We start from the raw sequence: 22469 nt of genomic DNA on the forward strand, positions 1-22469 counted from the left end.
TTTTGAGATTGTACCCCAGTACCCATGGGGTTTTCTTGGCAAGAATACTGGAGAGGGTTGCCATTTCCTTCTCCAGTGGACCACATTTTGTCAGAACTCTCCACCATGACCTGTCCGTCTTGGGTGGCCCTGCACGGCATAGCTTATGGCTTCATTGAGTTACGCAAGCGGCAAGCCCCTTCGCCACAACAAGGCAGTGATCCATGAAGGGGGGACCCAGAAGTGGAGGACAACTATTATAATTCGCTTGGGAGGAACATACTTCCAGGTGGGGTGGGGGGTTTGGAACTGAACTGGCAGGGGCTGCTCAACAAATGACAGAGGCTTCCTCCCCCGCCCCCAGGCTCTATCCCCCTTTCTGCTTCCCCCTGAAGCTCCTGTTATACAGTTGAAGCTGCACACTAATTACTTCCTAATAGCAATAAACCAAACATTGAAGTAACGCAGCTTTAAGATAGCTCTTCACAGCCTTTAGGGGAGCTACTCCAGTCAGCCTTTAACTCTATCAATACTTGATTTGCCACAACTCCAACCAGCCCTGTCTACCCCCCTTTGTGCTTCTCCCTGAAGGTACTGTTATACAATGCTGTGAAGGCTTGAAGCTGCACATTAATTACTTCCTAACAACAGTAAACCAAACACTGAAGAAATGCAGTTTCGAGGTAGTGCTTCACAGCCTTTAGGGGAATTACTCCAGTCAGCCTTTAACCCTATCAATACTTGATTTAGGGAGTGCACATTTAGGGAACAAGCCTCACTGACCACAATGGGAGTTATTTCTGAGTAGACACACAAAGGTTTGTGCTGGGAAACACAGGGATGGGAAACACCCTTTGACCGGGGTCACAGTGAAAGACACACCCCTAGGCAGGACTAGCTTACCTGAAGTAAATGCGGGAGTTGGGGCACACAACAACAAAAGCACAGAGAACCCGACTTAAGGAAAACAATCAGACTTAAAGTAGTCTCAGGAAAACCGTTTTTTCCATAAGTTCCAGGGAGGCTGTGGAATGGCCCTGACATCATGTGCCCCAAACAACCTCCAAACGCAGCCAGCTTGCAGCAAATGGAGTCACCCCCCTGGATCCATCATTGTCACTTGATGCCCAGATGGCCTCGGTTGCCAGGAGTGCCGTTTATCAGCTTAGGTTGATATACCAGATGCATCTTTATCTGGACAGAGATATCCTGGTGACAGTTATCCACGCTCAGGTAATCACTCAGTAGATTACTCCAATGCGTTGTATATGGGGCTACCTCTGAAGATACAGGCCAATGTGATCATATGATGCCAATGCTTTGTCACCTGCACTGGCTTTCAGTCTGTTTCTTAGCCCAATTCAAAGTGTTGGTGACCTTTAAAGCCCCAAACACCTTGGGACCAGAGTATTTAAAGAAGCGCCTCCTCCCGTATGTCATCTTCAGAGGCCCTCCTCCAGGTATCCCTGAAGGAAGTTAAGCAGGTAGAGATACAAGACAGGGCATTCTAAGTTGTGGCACCCTGCTTATGAAATGTCCTCCCAAAGAGGTTCACTTGGCACCTACGTTGTTACCTTTACGGTCGCAGGCAAAGACCTTTCTTTTCTCCCAGGCATTCAGAGACCTAGTACTAGATTTTAATGGCTGTTTTATCTATTCCTGCGCTGTGTGCTGTTTTGTGTTGTATTGTATTTTATTCTTTTAAATATTTGTGCTGTGTTTTATATTTTTTACTATTTGTATGGCATTTTAGTCTTTTCATTGTTTGTAATCCACCTAGATAATGCTGGCTATTGAGTAGATTAAAAATTATAATAAATAAATAAATAAATAAATAAGTAAATAAGTAAATATTCTGCTTGTGAATTCTTATCCATTGTGTGAATAGCAACTTTTGAAAGGGGTTTTCTTTTGGAACCCTTAAATGCAACTTTATAAGCCAGCTTATTATTAAATCAATTGAATCATAACATAAAATACAAGTACTGTATTGTCATCTATAGTAGAGAACTGTTGTAGTGGCTACTGGTAGGTTACTGGTTCATATCTCATTTCAATTACAAAATCATTAGGTGTCCCCATGCAAGCCACTCAGGCCTCCCATCTGGAATTTGGGAATAATCCTAGCCAACCTTGTAGGGTTGTTGTCAGGACTACTGTGATAATACATGTGACACGCTTTGAACACTGAAAATACCCTCACTATATATGCTAAATATTATGAGAAATTTATTTGTCCTTTAATATTAAGGGGTTGTAAAATGGAGAAATTTTGCAATATCTGGAATCCTATATGTACTAATAGTGAACTCATTCACTAAGTGTGGATCCTCACGTAACTAAAATAGTACTATCCATGCACAAAAGCAAAGAGTCAGCAGGATATCAGAAACCTCAAGGTTTTCATAAGTATCTTTAGGAAAAGTAAACTTTTAGGAGGGAATAACTCCCCCAAACAGCTGAGTTGGCACAGAAAGCTGACTACTACTGGTGAAGGAGAAACAGAAAATCAGAGGTGGCAGGATGACAATGGATTATCCTGGAAAAAGGCAGAAGTGGCTGGCTGGGTCTCTGGAGCATTTCACACTGTAACATTTTCTTCCGGTCCCCACTTGTTAATCTGATACCCAAATCCTAGAGTTAGAACAGCAGGTACTGTACTGCCACTTAGAATAGGAAAATTAAGGCCAGCCAGAAGCGTTTTGCTGCCTGAGGCAATGCAGCAAATGCCCACACCCCATCAAGATACACAGTACTCAAAAATGGTTAAGTTATTTTGGCACCTGAGGCAGAAAAGCCCATGAAAGAATGGCAGTAAAAATTAGTGTTGTGGCAAAAATTTCTACCACTTTTTTTTTTTTTTTTTACCATTCTCATTTGATTTGATAGAAAATAAATTGCTTTTGAAAATAAATTCAATGGTGAAGAAAAATTGGGAGAATTTCTCATGGGTTGGGTTTGGGTTTCCAGTGTTTACCTTACTTATGAGGTGGCTGAGAAGTGTCTGCAAGTGTCCTGTCTTTCACTGTACAATCAACTCTCCAGCAGTCTGTAGCCTCCTCAGCTTCATGTACTTCAATAAGAACCCAGGGGAAGACACCATGTGGTAATTCCTCCCATAGGGTTTTTTCAGATCAGGAAGCAGAGGCAGCCTGGAAGACTGCAGAGCAATGGAGAGATGTGTAACAGAAAGAAAACACACACATAGCACCCTTAGCAGCTTCTCAGTGATTAGGTAAGTTCAACAACATCACAAAAATAAATTATAAAACACCCTGAGAATGAGGCAGAAAAATGGAAGCCTCTTTCATGGGTGAAGAAAACTTTCAGGAAATTGTAGGGATGTACGAATCCCCTACCTGCCAGTCCGGGGGGGGGGGTCACGGGGGGGGAGGCAATCCATTCCTCCCCCCGGAATCCTCTTCGGCCAGCTCCGCTCCACGGCGATTCCACGGAGCCGCCAGCCAGCTCCCAAGTGCCAGCAATATGGCCGCCATGCCGTATTGCTGGGTGAAGGGGACTACTGACTGTGGCTGCAACTGAAGTCCTGGACTCCATGCTTTTCATTAACGCGTAAAGGCCTTAGTTTAAGGTAAATGCAGCCATTTACGGCTGCATTTACCTTAAACTACGGCCTTTACAGCTGCAAATGATGTCCCGGACACTATTTGCATCCGCAGTCAGTCTCTTCAGCCAGAGATACGGCATGGCGGCCATATTGCTGGCAATCCAGAGCTGGAGGATCTGGCTGAAGAGGATTCTGCGGGGAGGCAGAGGTAAGTCTTGCGTTCCGCCACGGACTCTGGGGGACCAGATTCTTTAGAATCCGGCCTCACTGGAGTCCATGGCAGAATCTTCCACCATCCCTAGGAAATTGGAGGACAGATTTAGGCATAGCACTAGTGCCACCTTTTCCCTGGAGTTAGGCGTAATACTGTCGCCCTCACACCTGCATTGTAATGGATGAAAAATTGATGCTGTTGCCACTGCAGTAACAGCACAAAAAACCAAAAACCCTTACAAAAAAGAAAGAAGCTGTGCTACAATCCCTCCCACTGGTGAGCTTTACCTGCCAGAAACTGTTGAGAATTTCTCCTCCTGTTGGAGGAATTTGGTGAAATTGGCCTCCCAATGTCTCTGCCAACAAATTGGGTGGAGAATTTTGAGTGGCCATTTGTGCATAGCTCTAGTAAATAGTAAATTAAGTAACTAATAATTTGCAGCCCTTTCATGGCACCCCAAAACAGTTGCCTGAGAAGGCTCTGTCTGCCCAAGGGTAGGGCCAGCCCTGTCTCCATACCAGGAAAACCATCACCTACTTAATTTCTGTAAATTTGATGGTTGTTAGATGCACGGGAGCAAGGTCAGTGCAGAAGCTGGCACTCAGGAATTTGGATTGCTTCATGCAGAATCCTATGCACACTTACTCAGCAGAACATGCATAGGCTTGGGCTGCTCCTGGCATGATTCTACCTATGATCACTCATACATACGCCCTGCTGTAATATTCAGTCCTTCTTATAAATGTGCATAAGACTGCAGCCTTTTCCCTGGGAAGTGTGTTTAGGATTGCAGCCCTAGTAGGAAGTAACTCTCAATGAGCAGATGCCAAATGGGGCTGTCATCTTGTTTTTGATCTTCCCCCTCCCCTGGGCTTCTCAGATATTTCTTCTCTTTAAGCCAGTGAATGGCTGTGGAGGTGGGGCAGAGGCACTATTAAACAAGACAGTGGCTTGACAATTTCCTTGATGAGCTTTCCTTCTGTTATTATTTTAAAAACTGGATTTTAACTAAGAGCATGCATACCACTGGCATTTGTATGACTAGTTCATTTTTTTTAACTGTCCTCAGCAGCAGTGCCAATGCATGCAGTTTGTAGCAGATTTGCCTCTCCAGGCACCTCCCATTACTAACCACACATGTGTGCTATGCCTCCTGCCTTTATCCTCTGTTGCCAGCATGAGCAAGTTCTGTTTCAAGGGCCACAAAATGCAAGGGCAATAGCTTTCAAGAAACTGGCTGAGATAAGCAGCCTCTCTTGTTCTTTGAAAGGTGGAGGCCATTGTGATTGTCTTTATTTTAGTGTCCCACAGAAATATGTGTTGGATTATTGGATACTGAGCATTCTGTACTAAACCACAACACATGCTCAAAGGGGTAGATGGAGGAGGAACAGCAGAATGGAGACTGTTATCAAGGTAATGATGGAAGGCGAAGGTGGGGACGAGTCCAATTGACCCATCATTTGCTGAGCAGTGAAGAAACCAAGATTGCAGATGACACCATTCATTCAGGATGGTGAAAACCCAAGTGGATTATGAAGAGTTGCAAAAGGATCTCCCTAGACTGGGTGAATAGACAACAAAATAGCAAAGTGGGTTCAGTGTAAGCAAGATTAAAGGGATGTATGTATATTCCAGGTGGTATCCTGACTTCATCTATGCAGTTATTTGTTCTGAACTGGCCATTTCCTAGTTACTAACCAAGAATGAGATCTTGGGTTCATGGTGGTGGATCAATGAAAACATCAGCTCTAGTGTGCACCAGGGTAAAAAAGAAAAGAAAAGGCAAATTCCACGCTAGGGATTATTAGGAAAGGGATTGAAAATAAGGCAGTCAGCGTCATAATAACTTTATACAAATCTATGGTGAGGCAGCACTTGGCATACTGTGTACAGTCCTGGTTGCTCCATTCCATCTCAAAAACTGTAGCATAAGAATTGGAAAGGGAGCTGAAAGGGGCAACCAAAATGAACAAGGCATCACAGCAGCCTATTTATTTATTTAGTCTTATTTATTTATGTACAACATTTGTATACCACTCCACAGCTAAACAGACTCCGGAGCAAGACCAAGAAGAGATAAAATGAACAAAAGATGAAAAGAAGAAACATGATATTAAGATTATTCTTAAAAGAACAGAGTGCCAATAAAACTGAGGCTGGTTAACCAAGGAAGGCTTCCTGGAGAAGAGCTGTTTTCAGGAGGCACTGAAAACAAGCCAGTGTTGGCACCTGCCTGACCTCCAGAGGCAAGGAGTTCCATTGGACAGGAGCCACCACACTGAAAGCTCTTTCCCGGGTGGACTCCAACAGGGCCATGGGTCCATGTGGAACCACCAGGAGCATGCCCTCTGATGACCTCAGTGACCAGGCAGGTTGGTAAGGGAGAAGGTGCTCTCTCAGGTATCCTGGTCCCAAGTTGTTTAGGGCTTTGTACACTAGTACCAAAACCTTAAACCTGTCCCGGTGTCTTAATGGTTGATATTACCTATTTTGTAATTAATTTAAAAAGTTATGTTAGTATTTGTGAAATGAAATGTTTGGGTTGTTATGGTAATTATGTATTATTGCAATTGATGTATTGACATGCATTCTTGTTTTTGTATTGCTGTTCTTGTGTTGTGAGCTGCTTTGGACATACTGTGTGGAAAAGTGGGATACAAATTAAAAGTGATGATGATGATAATGAGTTGCTTGGGAGGTGTCTAAAAGCCTTCCTTCAGAGATCATTCTCTAGTTTTCCCTTAGTTTTTGTATTCTTGGGCTGATATTGGGGCGCCAGCTCCCCTTCCTCCAGCTCCTCCCCTCCTGGCCAATAGTCATTCTCTCCAGCTCAAATTCACTTTTCCTTCTTTTTTCCCCTTAAGAAGCATTTGTTTTAGAAGAAGGCAAGAGCTTCTACGGAATATAAACGAGAGCCAGAGAAGTGTAAGTGGCACCCAGAGTGGAGCCTACTTATATGATCTCAGATACTTAACTTGGTTTGTATTATGGTTTTGAATAAATGCTTATATTCTTCAATATTTAGGGCTGGTGTTGAAAACTCTACCCAGTTTCTAAAAGCATCCGAGGGAAGCAGCCAGGAGGTGGCTGATGTTAGTACCTTTAATGACAAAAAGGTCAGATGTAACCATGAGACCAGGCTCTTATAAGGTTCCTGAGACATTCTCTGTTTATGTGTCTCCTACATGTATCTGACCTTTGCAGATGTGAAAGATGTGTTTCAGCCATTTACTAGTTGCTTCCCAAGAAACATTTTTTAAAATATGGGTAGGGAAATGTTACTGAAAGCACCACTTAATTTTGTGATTGCTGCCTGCCAGATGCAGGAATGACAAGAATGAGAAAATAGAATTGTAAATCACAGCCTAAATGCTGAAGAGCTAAAAAGTGTGGATTTATTGTAACCTGCATTTTGGGTCAGCAGTTCTACTCAGATTAATTCCTGTATCTGGAGTCAGCAAAACTGAAATGAATGGTTATATTGTTTGTTTATTCATAGCCTACTCTATCCCAGATGTTTAAGGCAGGTTGCATAACATTGTAAATTATAAATATTAAATGTAATTCCAAAGTAAGTCAACATAAGTTCTTCTGTTTTGTAAGTCAATGTAAGTCAAAGTAAGGCAAATTAAGTACTTCTGTATTGACGTATAAAGTTTATACTTTACCCACATAATCGCCGAGTTTCACTTTCTTGGGTCTTATTAATATCCCTTCTTCTACCAGCTCCTGGTAGAGAGAATCAATGGTCCTACACAGAGATATATAATTAAGTACATGACCAGATTTGTAGCCAAAGACACAAATCTTCTCTAAAAGAAATCTTGAAGCATAACATTTGTAATGCCTGCACATGGCTAAAATGAACACTTTTCATGTGCAATGATGTTTTCATGTTTAGTGAAAGCATGCTCATTATATATTTATTGTAACTGTAACAGTATTTTACAGCTATCAGTGGTAAACATCAGAACTCTAAAAACTGGATTTGTTTATTTAGCATCACTATTGGTGCTGAAAAGTGAACCACTGAGGCTGAAACCCTTACCTGGGAGAAAGCCTTATGGAACACAGTGGGACTTCTGAGTAAACATGCATATAATTGCATTGTACATAAAAAACAAACAAACCCCCAGCAACATTGAGAATCAGGTATTGTAATTTGGATATATGCATTGATTATTTAAGAATGAAATATTTCCTAGTAATTTGGAACTCAAACCGTTTTCCACACGTATGCTTTCACATTATCTCAGGGCTGCTTGAAACATATTACAGTTCAACATCAATGGAGATCCTGCAAGTCACTTGCATTCCTGAAAATATCTTCTTGCAACATGACAAACAAATAGGTTTTAGAAAAGACTTTTGTTTTTGGAAAGGATTTGGGAATTATGAAACTCTGGAAGCAGCTCTGCAATACACATGTCTTACCATGGAGAGCTAGTTACTGGTATAAAGTATTATAACAGCACTGAATCATTTATGTGAGGGAATTCTAGGTGCACTCTTGTGTACTCAAAATGTAATGCTGGAAGTGCTAGTTTGTGATGTTTGGGGCATGGGATGGGCTCCCCCCCCCACAACTCAGTGTACCTAGAGAGGAAAGTAGGTGGTTTTACTAACTCTTGTGGGAAGTTGAATTTAGTTATGTACACCTACTGTTGTGTACATGTGGTGGTTTGGAAAATCTAAATAAAAACAGTAAATAGTGCTACCAAGACAGGACTTTGGGGCAGAAGTCCACAACCCCACTTAGCACAACAAGCAGGCAGGCCAGGCCCCCAAATGCAGCAGGGCTGGCTTACTCCATTTTGAAGTAAGCGAACTTCACACAGTGTGCGTGCGTGCGTGCGTGCGTGTGTGTGTGTGTGTGTAAGAACCAGAGTCTAAAATTACATCACTGAAAACAATAGAAAAGGACATTCGGATTTGAAGATGAAATAGGAAGAGCCAGGGAATTGGCAAAGGTAGTGAAGCTACATCTATCTATTTCTCATTTACTAATTTAAGAAATTTATTTCCCACCAACATGGCTTTAAATAGCCTCAAGAGCAGCTGGCAACATTATCTACCCTAAACTTCCCACAGTCACCCCCAAACAGAGCAATCTATGCAACAACATCAAGAGTTTATACTAGTCTGGATATTTTATGATTTGTTTTATGTAGGGAAGAAATGCTTCTATTCAATTATTACAGAAGGACCATTTAGTGTCCTATTTCAAGGATGTTAAAAACAGATGGAAAGATGAGACAGATATCTGAAACTACCAGGTGTTTCTACACCTGCCACAAGGAATAAAATTTAATGACAATTCTTCAAAGAACCATTAGATATATGATGAAAATATAAAGAACTAAGGTCCATAGTACATATAACCTAAAATGCACTTCCTGTAAATTGGTGGTTGACATTTCCTTATCTAAATTTCTATATACATTATAGCCATCTAAAAAGAATTCAATGTTAGATTCTCCATAATTGCCAAGGGACGAGAGCTACCAGGTTCAGGCTTACACATACCAACTTTCACTCTCTTTTGTGTTTGAACAAAGCCAAAAGAGAGAGAGATGTGTCAATGTGAATCTCAGAGAAGCAGGTGCATTTTTACCTATCAGGAGTCAGATCTTTCTCCTTCTTGGTTTTTTTCTTCCTTCCACCTTTTTTTCCTTTTTTCTTTTTCTGAGGATCATAAATGGAAATAGTTAGGAAAGGAGATACTTCTACACCTGGCAGAAGTTTACACAAGAATTCAATAAATTTGTTGGCCTCTGTTATGGTTTAGCACTCCTCGTCTTCCCTATATAGATAATAAAAACACGTTTGTACTTAGTTCACATAAGTCTAGAGGTTTCCAACTTCTGATACTAGGGTCATTTTTTTCTGAATTAAAACTTAACTCTTCACAAAAATATTTTCTTGATGAGCCCCCAAACAACAGGCAGGCCTCCTCCTTGGATATCTCAGTTAGTATTTCACTCTGGCATCTCCATTCTCCCTTTTGCCGGGTCAGGAAGGGCTCAGGGATGGGCCTTGGCTATCTAGGCAATGATAATGATCCTGGTAAACCAACCAGCTCTCCCTCCCCCCTCCCCCCAATCCCTTTTCCTTTTGTGTCCGTGTCTTTTAGATTGTAAGCCTGAGGGCAGGGACTGTCTTAATATTAGCTTTTGTAAGCCACCCTGGAAGCCTTTTTCGGCTGAAGAGTGGAGTAAAAATGCTCTAAATAAATAAATAATATGAGCTGCATCAAGGAATCCTGTTGCATCATTATTCCCTTGTGATGATTTCATTGTTTGTATACTGGCAGAGAGAGGAAGGATCAATGTTGCATGGACCTCCTCCCTCTGAGGTTGCATCCTCCAATGTGGTGTTTTAATTTTTCAAGGCACATTTCGGCCCCTCACAGGGCACTAATGTCACATGGTCCATAGCTTGGGAATCATTCATTAATTGGGTAATACAGGAACTCAACCGGGTGTGCAGTATTACCTGTGTGTCCTCCATCTATTTCTCAAGGAGGGGAAAACGCTATCCCACTCCTGCCCTACCAGTTTAGGGGCTACACATGAGAAAGAAGAGTCTGCCATTCCAGATTGCCAGAACTGTTTATTTCAAGGTGGTATGGATGGCAGTGTGTACTGCTTTATCATTTTTTACCTAATGCTATTGAAATCTACTGTGGTGTGTGCTATTTTTATTATCACTTTCCCTGTTATACAGAAACCTTTGCCATGGGGGCTACTTATTCCTCAATACTTGTTTAAATGGGATACATAGGCCATGCCCCCCAACAATGAATATTTTTTAAACTCAGAAGAGTTTAAAAAGAATAATTTGAAAGTTTATATGGGACAGTAAATGAGAGAAAATCTCTTGAAAAGTGTGGTGACAATATGCCACCTCTTTGCTGGACTAAGGGCACAATCCTATGCGGATGCCCTTACGCCTCTGAACTCAGAGGCTTACGTGCATCCTATGCAGAGCGGGAGGAGTGGTAGAGGTGATCTTTGGCTAGATGGGCTTTTTCTGGGTGTGGTGGGGTGGGAAGGAAGGAGGCTGGGGGATATGTTGTATCCCGGCTTCCCCAGTCCCCTCCCTGCCCTGACCCCCAGCATGCCCCCTTTACTCCCTCTCCAAAGTCACTGGCACAGTTCTCTCTACAGCGGCTGCGAGGAGGAGGGGAGAGCGGACTCCTGGATCCGCAGTCGGAGCTGTGTCTGACCTCAGATCCAGAAATCCAAATTATCCTATGGCTCCCCAGGCTCTGTCTAAGGTCATAGGATTGCTCCCTCCAGCTACTAAATCTATTCCTTTTTATTGTAGGAATGTCCAATATATAAGAACACGTATCTAGCATATAACCTGCTCACAATTTCAAAATCCTATTTAATATCAAATCACACATGCTCATTCTTCTAATATACATTTGTCAGATGCCCATGTACATTCAAAGGGAAAAAGAAAAATAGTAGGTGTATTACACCTTTCTAGCCAAATTGTTTGTTTAGCAAATGCTCTTATGCAATCCTGGTCTGCCTAATAAAATAAATAGTACAACAGATCAAGGGTGCAATTCTATGTATGTTTAGCCAGAAAAAAGTCCTACAACGTCCAGCATTCTCCAGCCAGCCATGCATGTGATTCCGCCCGAAGACAACTATGTCATATGTAAAAGGTTAAATTACATTGGCATACAGATTAATGGAAAAAGTAGACTTTAAAATATTCAACATTTAGAATAGTTTAAGCAAGTTAGGCAACATGTAAGGGCTCCCCTTAAATGTATCATCATGAAAAAGAGTTCCAGCTGTTTACTGGCAGTGATAAAGCACATCAAATTTTGTAATGAGTTTTACGATAGACTTGTAGTAATCCTCTCCTGAGACTCTCTGGATCCCCACTGATGTTACTACTCTGGTGTGTACTTATTTGATCAGAAATTATAGTCTACCACACTGAATCATATAAAAGGCAATGGCATTGAATATCTACATTATTGACTGAGGGATCCCTAACCCTAGTGATGGTAACTGTCTAGCTTCCTGTATCAGTACCGCGGGGTTTGTTCATCATCAGAAAGTATACTGTATTAAAATCAAAGATCAAGCTGTGAATTTTAAAAAAATATATACTGTATTATAATACATTTTTGATGCATACATCTGCTATAAGAAACTAAAGCATAATGCTGATGGTGTACATAACATGATACATCTTAGTTTAACAGAGCAAAGAAATGGATGATACTGATCAAAGGTATACACCTCATTTCCTCTTCTCCCCCAGAATATATCTTGAGGGTCTCTAGAAGTGGTCCACTATCTTTTCCCATTTTAAAAATGATCACATTGTAGAGATTAGATTATTTCTACTTGCATAGACAATGAACATATGTTCAGCATATGGGCCAACTGTTAGCTTCCTTAAGGCAATTTCTTCACCAGAGTAATTCAAAAGTTTTATACACAGTATAATGTGGGGAAAAGCCTTTTTTAATTAACATCATGATTTACAGAAAAACTGGCAAGTGCTGAATACAGACTAAGAAAATATTTTGGTTTGTGGCTTTCCTACATGCTCCACATTACACCATGTGTTTTGCTAGAAATATGCTTTTTTCCTAGAAACTCTAAACCATTTATGAATATAAATGACACATTTAATGAAAAATAATGAAAATCATAAAATGTGGTAATTCTATCAAAAACAGTTAATTAGCAGCAGCCTTCTTTTCTTATACATTATTGTGTATTTTTCTTTGTATCTTTTGCTGGAGAATGAAATTGCATTATTTTGGGAATCCAGGTTTGCTTGATTGACTTATTTGTTTTTAATTCTTCAACAAAATCTCAGATTCAGTGTCCATAAAGCCCAATCTTTATGCAACTATGAAATAAGCCAAGCTACTTCCCCCCCAAATTGTGAAATAGTTTATTACTGTATTATTTCTAGTCCAATCCAAATTCAGGTATAAGCCCTACCAATGAGCCCCCAAATCTCCTCCCACCCACCTATCCACCCCCCTGCCCAGTGAACCCCCCCCCAGCTCTTTCTAATTGTCCCTCCCACTCCACTTCCCAGGCTGTCATGGAGGGTCAGCACTCTGTCTCCTCTCTCTGGCATCTGGTATGCCACTGAACAGTTTGCCAGGCTACCAGTAACTCCTGGGAATGTGGTTTTCCTAACAGCTATGGATTAAAGCTTGGGACACTACATTCCCATGGTGAACTGTGTAGCAGCACACTAGGAGCCAGGCAGTGGATGGAGGAGAGACCTCCCACCCTTCCCTTTTCCAGCTTACTGTGGTTTGCTGCCACCTATGGCAGATTGCCAGCCTGGTAACTGGGGTGGGGCAGGGGGATGGGTGCCAAAGATCCACAAGAGCACCAATTCTCCTCCAGGCCACCCCATAGTCTTGGGGAACGAGTCAGTAACAGAACTTATATCTCAATTTGTCGATCACTTCTTAAAGCCTTTCATCCCATCTATGCAATCATATATTCGAGACTCCACACATCTTCTACTGAAGATTGAACTCATCAAGGTGCAGCAAGAAGATACCTTAGCCACCATTGATGTGAGGTCCTTATATACTAACATTCTACAAGATGAAGTGTTGGACACTGTATTCAAGACGTTACAAAAATGTGAAAAAAGAAATCCACCAACCCATTTTTGACCTCACTGGCCGATATACTGTAGCTCTGCGAAAGAATTATTTCTCATCCAATAAGAACTTTCTTTGGCAAACTAAAGGCGTGGCGATGGGATGCCTCATGGCCCCAGAAATTGCCAATTTACATATGCAAAATTTTGAACAACAATTTATGTTTTATAATAATCCATACAGTCACAACAACATAATCACGTGGCTAAAGGTCATTGATGATGTGATGTGTGCCCCTCCAAATCATAAACACAAGTTAGAAGAATTTTTCTGTTGGGTGAATACAAGAGATTTAAATCTCAGCTTTGAAACAACGTATAGTAAGAGCAGGTAAACTTCTTGGATGTTGTTGTAAAAAAGCACACACATGAGCTGCCATTTTTCACAAACCTACAGATAAAAATACTTTCTTAAGATACGTCAGCTATCATCCAGCACATCTCAGAAACAATTTACCCTATAGCCAGTTTTTAAGAATAAAATGTAAATGTACAAGAAGCCAAGATTTTTTCAAAGAATCATGTTCATTAGCGCAATGCTTTCAAGAAAGGGGCTATCCTACCCAGGTGATAAAATCAGCAATGAATAAAACGCAGGCCTGTAAACGAGACATCTTATTGGGTAACCAAAAAAGAATGGCGAAACAACAAACACAGCAGCGAACAAGATGCATTCTTCCTTTCAATCCGGTTGCAAAACAATTACAAACGCATATTTTTCCAACTGGCATCTGGTTCAGGATCTACCACCAGGTCTAACTACAAGACCCAGAGTAATGTTCAAAAGAACACAAAATCTCAAGGACTGGCTAGTGCACACAGAACATACGTGGAAGACAAAAAAGACAGTACAACCAATGGTGTTTCACACACGAAGACCAAAAGGACACCATCCATGTGGCCACTGTGCATATTATAAATTCACCAAAAAGAAAACATCTTTTGTAAACCCAAACACTGAACCTCATTCAGATCTCTGGTTATTTATTTATTTATTTATTTATTTATTTATTTATTTATTAAATTTATTAATCGCCCATCTGACTGGTCACCCAGCCACTCTGGGCGATGTACAACCCACCATAAAACAATATAAAACAATAAAATTTTACCATAATTTTTTTTTTTTAAAATACCCTAACCCACCCCAAATGCCTGCCTGAACAACCACGTTTTTAATGCACGACGGAAGCTCATTAAAGAGGGGGCATGACGGAGTTCCCTAGGGAGGGAGTTCCACAGAGTGGGGGCCACCACAGAGAAGGCCCTCTCCCTCGTCCCCACCAGTCTAGCTGTCCTGGCTGATGGGACAGAGAGAAGGCCATCCAAGGCTGATCTTGTTAAGCGGCCTGTCTGGTGTTGCTGGAGGCGCTCCTTAAGATAGGCTGGGCCGGAACCATATAGGGTTTTAAAGGTCAAAACCAACACCTTGAATTTGGCCCGGAAAACAACTGGTAACCAGTGCAACTCCTTCAGCACTGGAGTGATGTGATCTCGCCGGCGGCTGCCTTTAATCAGGCGAGCCGCCGCGTTCTGTACCAGCTGCAGTTTCCGAACCGTCTTCAAGGGTAACCCCACGTAGAGCGCATTACAGTAGTCTAAACGAGAGGAGACCAGGGCATGTACTACCGATGGGAGCAGATGGTCAGGAAAGAAGGGGCGCAGCCACTGTATCAGATGGAGTTGATACAGCGCTGTCCGGCTCACAGCTGACACCTGAGCCTCCATGGACAGCTGGGAGTCCAAAATGACCCCCAGGCTGCGGACCTGGTCTTTCAAGGGTAGCTGTACCCCATTCAACACCAGGTCAACATCCCCCAGCCTCCCCTTGTCTCCCACCAAAAGTACCTCGGTCTTGTCAGGGTTGAGCTTCAGCTTATTCCTCCCCATCCAGCCACTCACCGTCTCCAGACATTTGGACAGGGATTCTACGGCCAACCTTGGTGAAGATTTGAATGAGAGGTAGAGCTGCGTGTCATCTGCATATTGATGACACTGCACCCCAAACCTCCTGATGATAGCCCCCAGTGGCTTCACATAGATGTTAAATAGCATCGGGGAGAGGATGGAACCCTGTGGCACCCCACAAGTAAGTGGCCACGGGTCCAAAACCTCCTCTCCCAGTGCTACCCTCTGGTACCTGCTGGAGAGGAAGGACTGGAACCACCGCAATACAGTGTTTCCAATGCCCAACCCCTCCAGGCGGTCCAGGAGGATACCGTGGTCAACGGTATCAAAAGCCGCTGAGAGGTCGAGGAGAACAAGGAAGGAGCATTCACCCCTATTCAGAGCCCTCCTCATATCATCCACCAAGGCGACCAAGGCCGTTTCTGTCCCATGCCCAGGCCTGAAGCCCGACTGAAATGGGTCTAGATAATCTGATCTGCAACTCTTCAGGAGTGATATATGCAATCTCTTCAGGAGTGATATATGCAATCTCATGCCCCTGCCACAAGATCTATATTAGAAAGACCTTGAGACCTTTAAAACTATGAGTAGGAGAACATCTGTCCAATTTAAGACATCAAAAGGCACAAGCACCAATGGTCAAGCATTCCAGTGAGAAGCAACATAAACAAATGACATCATTTTTTGGGCTGTCAAAAAGGTGAATGGGGGTGAAAGATTATTAAGCAACAGATAACTGTTCTGGATCGTCTCCCTAAAAAGTCTGTGGCCCACAGGGCTTAATAAGGATTTGAATTTTTCAGGATTAAAATAAAGGCAGGAATAAAATTAGAATCAACCAAATAATGCACAATATAATGTAATAATACAAAATAGAATAGAGAAGATTGCAAGAATGTGTAATACCAATTATCAAAAACACTAATTGAAAACAATGCAGTGATTACTCGAAGCCAACATGGATTTGTCAAGAACAAATACTGCCAGACGAATCTGATCTGCATCAGATGTCACAGACAGAGCTGTGTGCCATTGGCATACTGATGGCACATAGCTCCAAATCCCCTAATGACCACCCTCAATGGCTTCATATAGATGTTAAACAACATCATGGCCAAGATAGTACCCTGTGGAACCCCACAGCTCAATTGCCAAGAAGCTGAGTAATAGTCACCCAATATGACTCTCTGAAATCAACCCTGCAGGTAGGACTGGAACCACTGTAACACAGTACCTCCAGTGATTAACCGGTAGAGCTGATCCAGGAGGATACCAAGATCGATGGTCTCAAAAGCCCATGAGAAACTGAGCAGAATTAACAGGGTCGTGCTTCCCCTATCCCTCTCTTAATAAAGGTAATCCATCAGGGTGACCAAGGGATTTTCAGGCCTGTAGCTAGGTCAGAACCCAAACAGAAAAGGGTCTAGATCATCAGTATCCTGCAAGAGTGCCTGTAGTTGCCCTTCCACATCTCACGTATCTTCCTCAAGAAAAGGCATTTGCAATTGGGCAGTAGTTGTCAAATACCATTGAATCCAGTGTGGGTTTCTTCAGGTGTGGCCACCCTACTGCCTCCTTAAGGGCAGCAGGCACCACCCCTTCACATAGAGACATATTGATCACTTCCTGGATACACTCAGTCACACACTGTTATTCGCCAAGAAGTGCAAGGATTGAGAGGGCATGTGGATGATCGCATTGGTACAAGCACCTTATCCATGTCATCAAAACTGATCCCACAAAATTGGGCAGATGGTGGTGTCAGACACCTTGATTGGAGTATATATTGACTAGTATATGTGATAGACCTTCTTCTGTGCTCATACATTCCATGCAATTCCAGTGCCCTCACATTTCATGCAATAACACAGACAGCATCTTAAAGTGGAAACTGGTACTCTATGGTTAATTCCAGGTCTGTATTAGGGTTGTCCACTGGTAGAAGACTAGGGAATGGGAAGAGAGAAGTAAAATGGTGTTGAGATTATCTCCCAAGCTGAAGCATTTTGTCCTTGTTTGTTCCCACCTAGAGCAGAGATGTGGAACCTCTGACCTACACAGGTCCCCCATCCAGCCAATGGAGGTCCCACAGAGATTCAAAAGGCCCAGCTCCCTCTCCCAAGCTCTGCCCCCTCTCCCAGTGGTAGAGAAAGGCAGGCTTTATCTGGAGAGAAATCCCACTCTGATCACTGATCAGAGATAACAGCAGGAATTTCTTCTCCCATTGATAAAGGCTGCGTATCTCTGCTACTGAGAGGATTACCTTTTTCTCTGTGCAGAAAGGGACACGGCACTCCTCTGCATGTAGAAACTCCACTGTGACATCACGGCATCGTGCTTTGGGGGAGGGTCTGCCCCCTGACATCATTTGGCATCTGAGGATGAGCTAGAGAATGGCTCCTGGGGGCTAAGTGGGGGTTCCCCTGACCTTGTGCTCCTGAGGCAAGGGGGGTGGGTGGGCTAGCTCTATGTTAGGCCACTTGACCTACCTTCAGAAGACCCTAGGTGCAATCCCCAACATGGTAGCTTGGAGGTCCCCTGCTCAAGGCCCAGAGAGCCACCACTAGCCAGAGCAGACAGCTCCAAGTCATCTAAGTATGGTCTGAATCAACATAAGAGTCTAATATGCCCCAATGTTCCACTACCTTAAATAGCTCAAGCAAGTACTTGCTTAGTCTATGTATAATATAGTTTGAGGGCAATGTTAGCCCAAGTAAGCCATTCCACCAACTATCACAGAAAGAACCCTCTGTCCTTCAGAACTGAATTTTTCCACTTCAGACTAAAACCAGTTCAGATGTTGCTGGAGCCAACTTACCGTGCATGCAGTCTATTCACATGAGCAGAGTAATATGGGAGAACATACAAAGCTGCCTTAGGCAAAGCCAGACTACTGGTCCATCTAGCTCAGTACTGTACATGAGAGGCAGTGGCTTTCCAGGGTTTCAGACAGGTTTTTTTCCCAACCCTACCACAGCCCTTCCCTTGAGACAGGGATTCCAGGATGGAAGATCATGCTGCTGGATCCATGTTTAAAAAAAAAAAATTTTTTTGTGTTCGCAAGATGGCAGCAATAGTGTCAGTACTAGCTCCTAACTCTACTCCTAATATAAGTTATAATCTTTGGCTTACCTTGCCCTTTCTGCCTTTTTTCTCTGTTTCTCGGTCCACGGCTAACTTCAGATTTTTCAGTTCCTGACGCATTAGCTCATCAACCTGTTTGGGCAGATACATACAGGGGGTCTGGAATGCTGTGCTAAAAAAAAAGTTTCTGCAACCAGAAAGCACAAGCCTTGTGCTGGGAATAAAGGCCATTACGCATGTGCAGTAATCCAGTTTTGGCATGTGTATTTTTGTTTCTGCCATGTACTGGAGAAGTAGGATTCAGACTCGCAAAATACTGCATAGTTATGAGGTATTTAAAGGCAGGACAGAAACTGGAGGCTTGCAAACTCCAGAAATAGCCAGATTCTTGACTAGATTTGGAAGGTCAACCCCTTGTGGGCTCCTCTTGTGCTGGACTTCAGATGATCTGGAGTCCATATCCAGTCTGAAACAAATCCAGACTGGAAATCTAGGCCATGCTGCTGCGCTGAGATCATAGGCTCTACTGTAAGGTGATGACAAACCCTGAGGCCTCAGGATCTACCATGACCTTGATGCTGTAAATGAAGTGCTCTTTTCCACCCTGTGGATATGCACAGTATGTCTGTGAAACATAACAACAGAGCTGGTGTGGTAAAGAGGCTAAGAGTGTGAACTATGAAGTGGGAAGTCTCTGGTCTGAATCTCACCTCACAAACACTTACACTCCACAAACAATCACAGAAAGAACCTTCTGTTCCCCATAAACTGTTAAAGCTTATTGCCCCCCCGCCCCAATATGGCAAAAATCCTGACATTGCAGGAAATCTTTGATTACTACACGTATAGCAGAATGAGGGTATTAAGAGTTCTGAGATGACCAAAAGGACTACTCTCTATGAGACTACAGGTGTGGATCACATCTTTAATAAAACCAACTCTTTTCAAGTAGAAAACTAGCACATCAGATAGAAGTTTTATCCCAGTTCTTTCCCTGCCTAATTTTTTACCTACAGGGAACTGGTTTTTTGTTATTGCTTTTTTTACATAGGGAGTATTCAAAATATGATCGCATCCTGCAGCCTTCAATGGCACAGTCCATTCTACCACCTTAGTCTACAGTATGGGTCCCCAACGTGGTGCCCACAATGCTGTGGTGCCAGCGAGGACCACCAATGGCACCGATGAATAGGCATGGGCAAACATGGAATGTCTGAACTTGCTGAGGTTCTCCAAATAGTTCATCGAGGCTCTCTGTGCCTCATTTGTGTTCCCGAACACAAATATCATTTTTTTTCCACTGGGAAAAAAAAAATCACATTTTTTGATCAGGAAAAAGTGCTTCTTAACGTGCACAATTCTTACTACCCCAAAATGTGTGTTTTTCCCCATAGGCTAAAGCATAAACATGTGAATTTGGGGGTGCATGGGGGTGAAAATGCACACATACACAAGTCTACATTTGTGCAAGTACACACTTTTGAACGCGAAAGTAATTTCAAGAAACTGTGAAAAATTCCTGAAAATTGTGTTCCTGCTCCTGTTCGCAGTTGCAAATGGGACTTGTCTGCATAATTTGCAAACAGGAACAAAATTCTCATACATCCCTACCCATGAGGCTCTCCACTCCCTGCGCCCTTCAAAGTTTCATTTAAAATAAAAACCTTGAAAAGCATTAGGTTCTCCTTCCTGTTCCTGAAGCTGCCATTAATCAGCTGTTCAGCAGGCAGGAAGAAAAGGAAAGAGTTGCATTCTGGCCCTGTCCCATCTTCTTCTGCCCACACAAACCTTTCCCCTTTGATCTCTCTCTCTCTCTCCACTCCCAGGCTCTAGCCTTGCTATTTCTTTTCCCCAACTCGTTTCCTCACAATTTCTTTCCTTTCCCTGTTTCTAGCCTTCTTCTTTCTCTTCCTTCCTAGCTCCTAGCCTTGCTCTCTCTCCCACTCAGCCCTTTATCTCACTGTTTTCCCCCACACCCATTTTCTAGCCTCACTATTTCCCCCCCACCTCTTTACCTTACTGTTTCTCCCCCACTCCTAGGCTCTAGCCTCATTCTTTTTCTCACTACTTCCCCCTCCCTCCTAGTCCCTAGTCTTGCTCTTTCTCTCCCTCTGGCCTCTTTGCATTGCTATTTCCCCCTCCCCACAACCTCTAGCTTCACTATTTCTCCCCCACCTCCTTACCATGCTGTTTCTCCCCCCCCCCAGCCCCTAGCCTGGCTATTTCTCTCCCTCTCATCCCTCTCTCTATTTCTTCCTCCTCCCAGCCCCTAGCCTTGCTCTTTTTCTCTCTCTTCCCAGACCCCTCCTTCTCCTTCTCCTCCTCCTCCTCCTCCTCCTCTCTCTCTCTCTCTCTCTCTCTCACACACACACACACACAACCTTCTGATGGCAGAGGAGGAGGTAGGAGTGCCAGGTGGGGAGCTCCCAGAGTTCCCACCTGGCAAGAGTCCTTCTCTGGGAGCCCCTGCCAAAGGAAGTGAGGCAGGTGGCTACCAGGAAGAGGGCCTTTTCTGCTGTGGCACCCCAGCTGTGGAATGAGCTCCCTCGAGAAGTTTGCCTGGCACCTACTCCTTTTGGCACCAAGTGAAGACCTCTTTATTTTCCCAGCATTTTAGCACTCTAGTCGTTTAGCTCTGCTGTTTTAAATCTGTATTTTAAATCTCTGCATTGCTGCTAGGTTTTATTCTTGTACTTTTATATTGTAGTTTTAAGCTTTCATATTTTATATTCTTTTATGTTGTACTTTGTGGCTCTAATTTTGTGAACCTCCCAGAGAGCGTCAGCTATTGGGCGGTATAGAAATGAAAAGAAAGAAAGAAAGAAAGAAAGAAAGAAAGAAAGAAAGAAAGAAAGAGAAAGAAAGGCAGGCTGAGTTTGGAGTCAAGGTAGGGAAAAATGTTTCTTTCCTTTGGGGCTGGGGAAAGTTTTGTGTGTGAAAGGGATGAGCAGAACAATCCTATGTAGGCCTACTCAGAAGTAATTCCCACCGAGTTCCATGTAACCATGCAAAGGATTGCAACCTTAAATGGGTATTTTGTTGTGCTTCTCTGAGGTCAAATACAGTCGGGGTCAGAAATATTGGAACAAGGATAACTGCTTTGGCAGTTTGCCTCTGTACACCACCACACTGAAGCTGAAAGGAAACATACCCAGATGGGAGCGAAGTCAGGACTTCCAGCTGTAATTCAAAGGGCTTGACAAAAGTGGGGCACTAACCATTCAGGAAGGACAGCCAGTGGCAGACACACACCCCCATCGTTGGTGGCTCATAAGTAATGGAACGAATGGCTGACAAGCAGCTGCATGGCCAGGTGTGGCCTGTTTCCTGGGTACCCCATGACCCATCAAGCAGATAAATGGAGGTGGTTCTGAGTGTGACATTTGCATTTGGTAGCTGTTCACTGGAACTCCCAACATGAGGTCCAAAGAGGTGTCCATGCGAGTGAAGGAGGCCATCATTAGGCTGAGGAAATGAAATAAATCCATCAGAGAGATAGCAAAAACAGTGGGAGTGGCCAATACAACAGTTTGGAACATCCTGAAAAAGAAGGAATTAACTGGCAAGCTCGGCAACAGCAAAAGGCCTGAAAGACCATGGGAGACAACTAAAGTGGATGACTGCAGAATGCTGCTCATGGTGAAGAGGAACCTTTTCACAACATCTAGCCAGGTCAAGAACACTCTTGCGGAGGTAAGCATGACATTGTCAACATCTACAGTCAAGAGACAGCTTTATGAATGTAAATATAGAGGCTTCACAACAAGGTGCAAACCACGGGTAACGCTCAAGAACAGAAAGGCCAGATTAGCCTTTGCCAGGAAACACCTAAAAAAGCCTGCCCAGTTCTGGAATAAGATTCTTTGGACTGATGAAACCAAGATTAACTTGTACCAGAATGATGGGAAGAGAAAAGTATGGAGAAGGAAAGGAACAACTCATGATCCAAAGCATAACACATCTGTCAAACATCGTGGAGGCAGTGTTATGGCATGGGCATGTATGGCTGCCAATGGAACCAGGTCACTGGTGTTTATTGAT

General features: G+C 43.1%; 1 protein-coding gene across 1 annotated transcript in view; it reads right to left on the reverse strand.

Annotated features, from left to right (window-relative positions):
• The window catches only part of DRC11 (dynein regulatory complex subunit 11), a 160847-nt gene that overhangs the window by 42600 nt on the left and 95778 nt on the right, over nt 1–22469 (reverse strand). The window contains exons 11-13 of the mRNA XM_084830199.1: nt 18477–18560; nt 9379–9449; nt 7433–7515 (exon numbers count right to left, since the gene is read on the reverse strand). Coding sequence (XP_084686325.1) covers nt 7433–7515; nt 9379–9449; nt 18477–18560 — 238 coding nt within the window. The remainder of the gene's footprint in view (nt 1–7432; nt 7516–9378; nt 9450–18476; nt 18561–22469) is intronic.

The sequence above is a fragment of the Heloderma suspectum genome, chromosome 1, assembly GCF_057233095.1.
Source record: "Heloderma suspectum isolate Gila_16-S chromosome 1, 16-S_ref, whole genome shotgun sequence".
Taxonomy (NCBI): Eukaryota; Metazoa; Chordata; class Lepidosauria; order Squamata; family Helodermatidae; genus Heloderma; species Heloderma suspectum.